We start from the raw sequence: 8,942 nt of genomic DNA on the forward strand, positions 1-8,942 counted from the left end.
CAGGAGACTGACTTTCCTTGAAGTTTACGCCTCAGATACCGCCTTCACGCAAAGTGTGCGTGGCATATGGGGGCTGTGGAGATGGGTCAGTGGGTAAAGTACTTGCTATGCAAGCAAGAGGACCTGAGTTTGACCCCCAGCGCCCACATAAAACAGGTGGGTGCAGGACTGGTGAGGTGGCTCAGCCAGTAAAAGCACCTGAGACAGGTCAGACCCCTGAGTTCAATCCTGGGGCTCACATGGTGAAAAGAGAGACGTTACTTCAGCAAGCTGGCCTCACATGTGCACTGAGGCATCACTCACTCACACAGAGATCACACACACACACACACACACACACCACATATACACTCACCCACACAGGCACCATCCATACAAGGCAACACACACACACACACACACACACACATACAGAGTCACCTCCCCCATACACACTTCTTCTACCACAATACATAAAATGTAACTTTTTTTTTCCAGACAGGGTTTCTGTGTATAACCCTAGCTGTCCTGGAACTCACTCTGTAGACCAGGATGGCCTCGAACTCAGAAATCTGCCTGCCTCTGTCTTCCAAGTGCTGGGATTAAAGGTGTGTGCCACCACTGCCTGGCTCATAAAATGTAACTTAAATAAATTAAGTCCTAAATGTGGAGAGAAATCCCAGCTCCTGCAGGAAGGAGATTTCAGGAAGAGTTTTTAGAAAGAGCAAGTCCCTCTCCCACTCTCCCCACCCACCTGACTCTGCAAAAAGGAAGAGTTTAGAACAAAGCCACACCCAGCCACATGACCTCGAAGGGAGGATGGCTCATACAACACACATTACATACAGACCCCTGGGTCAAGTGTCATTTGCTTGGGCAGAAGGGGTCTGCCTGTTCCACCCTTCCTCATAGCACCACGCCACCAAGGGACCAGAGCCACAACTTGCTGAAATACATTTGTCTTTTTGGAATTTCTTGGGTTTTTTTTTTTTTTGTTTTGTTTTGTTTTTTTTTTTTGTTTTTTTTTCCATTGTAGCTGTCTTCAGACACACCAGGAGAGGGTGTCAGTTCTCATTACGGGTGGTTGTGAGCCACCATGTGGTTGCTGGGATTTGAACTCATGACCTTCTGAAGAGCAGTCGGTGCTCTTCCCCACTGAGCCATCTCACCAGCCCCCCTGTTGGTTTTTTAAAAACCTTTTTTTGTTTTTTTGAGACAGGGTTTCTCTGTGTAGCCCTGGCTGTCCTGGAACTCACTCTGTAGACCAGGCTGGCCTCGAACTCAGAAATCCACCTGCCTCTGTCTCCCAAGTGCTGGGATTAAAGGCCTGTGCCACCACCGCCCGGCAAGAAACCTTATCTTCAGAAAGAAACAAACAAACAAAAAAATAATGATTCAGGGCTAATTTCAGTTTTTCTTGTAGACCAGGTTGGCCTTGAACTCAGAGATCTGCCTGCCTATGCTTCCAGAATGCAGGGATCAAAGTCCTACACTGCTACCCACCTGGCTCCCAGTCAGGGTTTTAAAGCTGAAAAGGTCCTTAGAGAATATCCCTTCCAATATTTTCCTTTGCAAATGAGGTAACTAAAGCTCTGAACCTTGCCCAAGAGCTCCCACCCGAGACGAAGCAGGATCTGGCCCTGGGCCTGATGCCCTGAAGCCCAGCCACCTCTCGCACCACTCCCATGCCTTCCGCCTACATTTGCTGTGATGTCCTGAGAGCCGCTATTTCAGTCCCTGAAGGACAATTTCACAGAATGGACAGTTGTACACAGACAGGAACCAGCCCAAACACAGAATGAGAAGCTCTAAGTCACCAGTCAACATCTATATCCCAAAAGGCTCTGAAATTGCCATGCCCCAGGACACAGATATGCACACTAAATATCACTCCCCCAGACCCCTTTTTAAAAATTAGAGACAGAGTCACACTATGTAGCACTGGATGACCTGGAACTCAATGTGTTGACCAAGCCAAACTTGAACTCAGAGATCTGTCTACCTCTGCTTCCCGAGTGTTGAAGTTAAAGGCATATCCCATACATCATACCCTGCTAAACAATGAGATTAATAATGTTTATCAGGGGCTGGTGAGAAGGCTCAGCGGGTAAGAGCACTGACTGCTCTTCCGAAGGTCCTGAGTTCGGATCCCAGCAACCACATGGTGGCTCACAACCACCCGTAATGAGATCGGACATCTGGTGCTTCTGAAGACAGCTGCAGTAAATTACACTGGAGCAAGCGGGACTGGAGCCAGTGGGGCCCAAGTGAGCTGGCCGGAGCGAGTGGGGCCGGCAGAGGTCCTGAGATCAACAGCAGCCACACACATGGCCATCTGTACAGCTACAGTGTATGCATACACATAAAATAAATAAAAATAAAATCTTTAAAAAAAATAGTAATGTTTATCAGGAAGAATATGTCTAATGAGCTCTTTCAACTATGATTCACCAGTGTATGGAGTGCATACTGTTTATTTGAGTGTAGAGCACACAAGGAACCAGAGGACTACTGGAGATTTGGTTCTTTCCTACCATGACTCAAGTTGCCAAGCTTCATAGCGGGTGCCTTTACTGATACAGCGATTTTGCTGGCCCCAAACCTACATTTTTTCAGTTTTATTTAAAAAGTCTGATATTTAGGAAAAGCGTTACTTTTTTAATGCGCTGTGCCCTGGCACTTTGTAAATGAACTAGAATGTAGTCCTCTGAAAACCTCTGCTTCCCTTTCTCTTTGCAGCAATAAAGTTTGATGAAATACGTGTGTTTGGTTACACGGCCTGGACTCTCCTGGATGGCTTTGAGTGGCAGGATGCCTACACAACCCGACGAGGGCTGTTTTACGTGGACTTTAATAGTGAGCAGAAAGAGAGGAAACCCAAGTCCTCGGCTCACTACTACAAACAGATCATACAAGACAACGGTTTCCCTTTAAGAGAGTCCACGCCAGACATGAAGGGTCAATTTCCCTGTGATTTCTCCTGGGGAGTCACTGAGTCTGTTCTTAAGGTAAGTGACTACTTCTAAATTAACCACACACCAGGGAGATAGTATACCATATGTTTTTTACAAGTGTTGTGTATAAGGATATCTTAGTTGTTGTTCTATTGCTGTGAAGAGACATCATGACCACAGCAAGTCTGGGGTTGGCTCATAATTTATCATCATAGGGCAGGAAGCATGGCAGCATGCAGACAGACGTGCTGCTAGAGAGGTAGCTAAGAGTTCTGCATTCAGAAACAAAGGCAGCAGGAAGAAACTGAGACACACTTCTTCCAGCAATGCCACACCTACTCCAACAAGGCCACACCTCCTAATAGTGCCATTTCCTATGAATCTATGGAGGCCATTTTCTATCAGACTACCACAGATGCTTTGCTTGCATATATGTCTGTCTGTCTGGTGACCACAGATGCCAGAAGAATGCATTGGATTAAGGATGTGTGTGTGTGTAAGAGAGAGAGAAAGAGAGCAACCCATGTATGTATGTACATATATATGGTGCCTATTGCAGTACATGCGGAAGTTAGAGAAAAGATTGCAGTTAGTTCTTTCCCTCTATTTTTTATGGGTTTGATGGACTGAACTCAAGTCTCCAAGCTTACTGAGTAAATGCGTCCCCCTCTGAGCCACTGTTTGTTTGTTTGTTTGTTTGTTTAGGTTTTTCAAGACAGGGTTTCTCTGTTGTAGTCCTGGCTATCCTGGAACTCAGTCTGTAGACCAGGCTGGCCTTGAACTCACAGATCTGCCTGCTCCTGACTTCCAAGTGCTAGGCTTAAAGGCATGCCCAGAAAATCCACTGGTTTTTATTATACGAAATAGCGTGTTTCAGTATCAGCTTGTCATATGTGAATAAAATGCACTTTGGTCTTTTCTACCTCCATATTGTATCCCTTATCTTCCTCCTAATGGCCCTCTTCCATTTGGGGTACATCATCTTTATGTGGTCTCTCTCAATCACATGCGTTGTCTGAAGCTAGTGTTTTCTGGAGGGTTGTAAAGCACAGTGCATTTTGTTTTATCTTGCCTTGTTTTGAGGCATAATGACCTTTTGTAAACATCTTTTCAACAATACCAGGATGCTCTGAACTTCTCAAAACACTGGAACTGGCCTAAGCTGGGAAGACAGCTCAAGTAATTCTTTATACACGGGTGGAACTTCAAGCTCATGTGACCAATGCTCTGAGTTTAATGCTCTAGATTGTTGGTTGGCAGATGGCAACGGGGCAGTAATAGGGCTTTGTAATTAGACTGTGAAAGATGACACATGAAAAAACAATTAGAGGGAAAATATTTACCAAAGGTTAATTATTAGTTTTCCAGGTGCATTTAAATTCACTCACAGGTGTCGAAAGCACTTTAGCACAAGGACAGAATTTTTCCTTGCTCTAATTAATCTTGAATTTAGAAGTGTTTTTCTTAAGTCTTTTGTTTCATTCTACTTTATCTCTCTTTTTTTTTTTTTTTTTTTTTTTTTTTTTTTTTTTTTTTTTTTTTTTTGAGACAGGGTTTCTCTGCGTAACCCTGGCTTTCTGGAACTAAATCCAAGTCACCTTCCCTTTGTACAGTGTTTTCCGGTTGAGACTCTGTCTTCCCAGAGTGGCTCTCTGGTCCTTAGACCGCAACTGGGAAGTGAGAGAGAGACACAGGACCATCCCTGTTTGGTTGTGTAGCCCAAACTCAAAGAGGAAAATGTGGGACTGAGGTTGTACTTCAGTTGGCACAGCGCCTGCCTAGTACGCAGGGGGCCTGGGTTTGAGCCCCGGTGCTGCATTAGGTGGGGGTAGTGGCATATACCTATAACCCCAGTGATTGGCATGAAGGAAAAGAGAAGCAGGAGTTCCAGATCATCCTCGGGTACTTATTAGGTTTAGGGCTAGCCTGGGCTGTAGCCACCTATCCCTAGCCCCTACCCCAAAAAGAGGGAGAAAGAAAAAGGGAAGGAAAAATAAGAAAAGCCCAGGACTCTCCAAGGTGGAAAGCCAGGGAGATCAAAATGGCGATAAATCCTCAGGATTTGGGTTTAGGTCACTCTTTGCCCTCGTAACCGAAGCTCCTCGCATAAAGAGAGCATTCCATAGTCTTCCCGTGCAGCGAGTGCTGCGCTCTCAGACACACGGTGGAAGAGACACTGCACAGAAATGTGATGTTCTTGGGTCTTCTTCCTCCATTTTATTTTTGAATTGTTTAGGAGATGGAGTATCTGCTGCACAGCCCAGGCTGGCCTCAAACTCAGAGTCGTCCTCCTGCCTCAGCCTCTTGAGATTATAGGCATGCACCACGACTCTGGGCTATCATCCCATTCCCTCAGCCACTTTCAGGGACGGTCTGTAAGCCAGCCTCCTCTGAGTGCATGTGCTGCTCTGTGACTCCTTTACAACCTCATTTCACCTGTGTCATCAGCTTATGACAGGGCTTAGAATCCGTCCTTCCATATTGCCTTCAACTGAGGGTACTGAGCCAATTTCCTGGCGCATTTGAACTGGGACATGAGATGTTATATAGCCTGGACTTTTAGGTCAAGTGAGCTGGAAAATGGCTTATTAGGTAGACTTTTCTCAAACTCGTCTTCCTTCCCTGTGTGTGGTTCCTTCCTGGTATTTCCCGGTCTCCCTGGAGAATGGAAGGGCTAGGAGGGTAAAGAAGGTCCTTTCCCCCATATGACCAACAGAACATCCTGATTACAGAGACCATTATGAAGGGCAAAGTTACCAATTGTCTTGTAGTGGGAGGCTTCATGAGGCTGAGCTCTTCCGATCTGACAGGTTGAGATACACCAGGAGCCACACTTGATTTACCTGGGTGCCTTTGTCTTTCGCAGCCGGAGTTTACAGTCTCCTCCCCACAGTTTACCGATCCTCACTTGTACGTGTGGAATGTCACTGGCAACAGATTGCTATACCGGGTGGAAGGAGTAAGGCTAAAAACAAGACCGTCCCAATGCACAGATTATGTGAGCATCAAAAAACGAGTTGAAATGTTGGCAAAAATGAAAGTCACTCACTACCAGTTTGCTCTGGACTGGACCTCTATCCTTCCGACTGGAAATCTGTCTAAAGTCAATAGACAAGTGTTAAGGTACTACAGGTGTGTGGTGAGCGAAGGACTGAAGCTGGGCGTCTCCCCCATGGTGACGTTGTACCACCCGACTCACTCCCATCTAGGCCTTCCCATGCCGCTTCTGAGCAGTGGGGGATGGCTAAACACGAACACAGCCAAGGCCTTCCAGGACTACGCAGGGCTGTGCTTTCAGGAGCTGGGGGACTTGGTGAAGCTCTGGATCACCATCAATGAGCCTAATAGGCTGAGCGACATGTACAACCGCACGAGTAATGACACTTACCGTGCAGCCCACAACCTGATGATTGCCCATGCCCAGGTCTGGCACCTCTATGATAGGCAGTATAGACCGGTCCAGCATGGGGCTGTATCGCTGTCCTTACATTCCGATTGGGCAGAACCTGCCAACCCCTACGTGGATTCACACTGGAAGGCAGCCGAGCGCTTCCTCCAGTTTGAGATCGCCTGGTTTGCGGATCCACTCTTCAAGACTGGTGACTATCCATTGGCCATGAAAGAATACATCGCCTCCAAGAACCAGCAAGGGCTGTCTAGCTCAGTCCTGCCGCACTTCACCGTGAAGGAGAGCAGGCTGGTGAGGGGTACTATCGACTTCTACGCACTGAACCACTTCACTACTAGGTTCGTGGTACACAAGCAACTGAACACCAACCGCTCAGTTGCAGACAGAGACGTCCAGTTCCTGCAGGACATCACCCGCCTGAGCTCGCCCAGCCGCATGGCTGTAACACCCTGGGGAGTGCGCAAGCTTCTTGGGTGGATCCGGAGGAACTACAGAGACAGGGATATCTACATCACAGCCAATGGCATCGACGATCTGGCTCTAGAGGACGATCAGATCCGAAAGTACTACTTGGAGAAGTATGTCCAGGAGACTCTGAAGGGTAAGGTTTGGGGCATAGAGAGAGGTGGGAGAGGTATATAAACTTGACAGCAATGAAAACCTGGGCATAAAACTTACCACCGACTCAAGATGTGTGGCCCCTGACTCCTGTCCATTGGATTTCTTCCTTAAAATAGGCCTTTAATATTGAATTTTGAATTTTGTGTTTCTTTTGTTTGTTTGAGATCATGTCTCTCTATGTAGTCCTGTCTTGAAGCTTGCTATGTAGACTAGTATGGCCTTGAACTCACAGAGATCCACCAGCCTCTGCCTTCTGAATAATGGGATAAAAGGCATGTGTCTAGCTGAATTTTTTAATTTTTACTTTCATCATTAATGTTTTGTTGTTGTTTTGTGGTTGTTTTTTTTTTTTTTTTTTTTTTTTTTTTTTTTTTTTTTTTTTTTTTTTTTTTTTTTTTTTGTTGTTGTTTTCGAGACAGGGTTTCTCTGTGTCACCTTGGCTGTCCTGAAACTCACTCTGTAGACCAGGCTGGCCTTGAACTCAGAAATCTACCTGCCTCTGCCTGTCATTAATGTTTTTTAAGACAGGGTCTAAGTAGTAACCTAAGCTGACCCTATCCTGCCTTCCAAGTGGTGGCATTATAAATCTAGGCCACTACATCTGGACTTTTATAAAGTGCCATAATCTCACTATGGAAAAATTACAAAGCATTTTTGCCCTGGGAAATCTCACTTCCCAAGAAAAGTACCATCCGTTTTGGATTATTCCCAGGGAGCTTCCTAGATATTCCTAATACACTTGAGCTGAGGCTACGACTCTTTTGTCTACAACCTTTTGCTTGTTTGGGGAGCTGAACCCAGGTTCCATTTTCCATTTGGCTCTACTAAAAAGCTACATCCCTATAACTTTTCTTATTTTCCTCTTCTCTTTTTCTTTTTCTCCTTCTTCTCCTCCTCCTACTTCTTCTTCTTCTCCTCCTCCTTCTCCTCCTTCTCCTCCTTCTCCTTCTTCTTTTTGTGGAGCTGGGAATTTAAGCAAGGACCTCATGCATACTAGCCAATACACTCTATCACTGACCTACACCCCCACTCACCAACTTTTTCTTTGTGGTGCTGGGGTTCAAACTCGGCTTTATGTGTGCCAAGCAACCAACCTCAAAGCAGCCACATTACTGATTTTCTTTCTTTCAAGACAGGGTCTCACATATCCTAGACTGATCCCAAACTCCTGCTCTCCTGCCTCCTCTTACACTTGTCGGCATGTGTAGCCATACCCATCTCAACTCTTTTAAAACATTAGATGTGTTCCATGGCATTAAATCTATCTATCTGTCTGTCTGTCTGTCTGTCTGTCTGTCTACCTATCTATCATATATACAGCATTCTGCCTGTATGTATTCTTTCAGGACAGAAGAGGGCACCAGATCCAGATCTCATTATAGAAGGTTATGAGACACCATGTGGTGGCTGGGATTTGAACTCAGGACGTCTGGAAGAGCAGCCAGTGCTCTGTCTGAGCCATCTGTCTAGCCCCATTATTAAAATTCTTATCCACCACCTCCACTACCAAAGAAAAACAAACAAACAAAAAAAAAACAAAAAACCCAAAACAACAACAACAAACCACTCCTATGAATGTATAAATGTGCTGGATGTAGTGGTGACACTTTTAGTCCCAGCACTCAGGAGGCAGAGGCAGAATGATCTCTATGAGTTCATGGCCAACCGGGTCTACAGAGTGAGTTCCAGGAAAGCCAGGGCTATACAGAGAAACCCTGACTCAAAACAAAAACAAAAACAAAAACAAAAACAAAACCACCACTACCACCAGCCTGAACACACACACACACACACACACACACACACACACACACACACACCCCTTCATGCATTCAACCCATTCAACCATCCCTTAGGTGGAAATAGCACCTCAATGAAATATTTATCTTTGCGGGCCACCGCCTTTAATCTCAGCACTTGGGAGGCAGAGGCAGGCGGATTTCTTAGTTCAAGGCCAGCCTGGTCTACAGAGTGAGTTC

General features: G+C 45.7%; 1 protein-coding gene across 1 annotated transcript in view; it reads left to right on the forward strand.

The window, feature by feature from the left end:
* Klb (klotho beta) overlaps nt 1-8,942 on the forward strand; it is a 36,747-nt gene that overhangs the window by 26,696 nt on the left and 1,109 nt on the right. The window contains exons 3-4 of the mRNA XM_031342417.1: nt 2,719-2,987; nt 5,800-6,943. Coding sequence (XP_031198277.1) covers nt 2,719-2,987; nt 5,800-6,943 — 1,413 coding nt within the window. The remainder of the gene's footprint in view (nt 1-2,718; nt 2,988-5,799; nt 6,944-8,942) is intronic.

Source organism: Mastomys coucha, unplaced genomic scaffold, assembly GCF_008632895.1.
Source record: "Mastomys coucha isolate ucsf_1 unplaced genomic scaffold, UCSF_Mcou_1 pScaffold22, whole genome shotgun sequence".
NCBI classification, from domain to species: domain Eukaryota; kingdom Metazoa; phylum Chordata; class Mammalia; order Rodentia; family Muridae; genus Mastomys; species Mastomys coucha.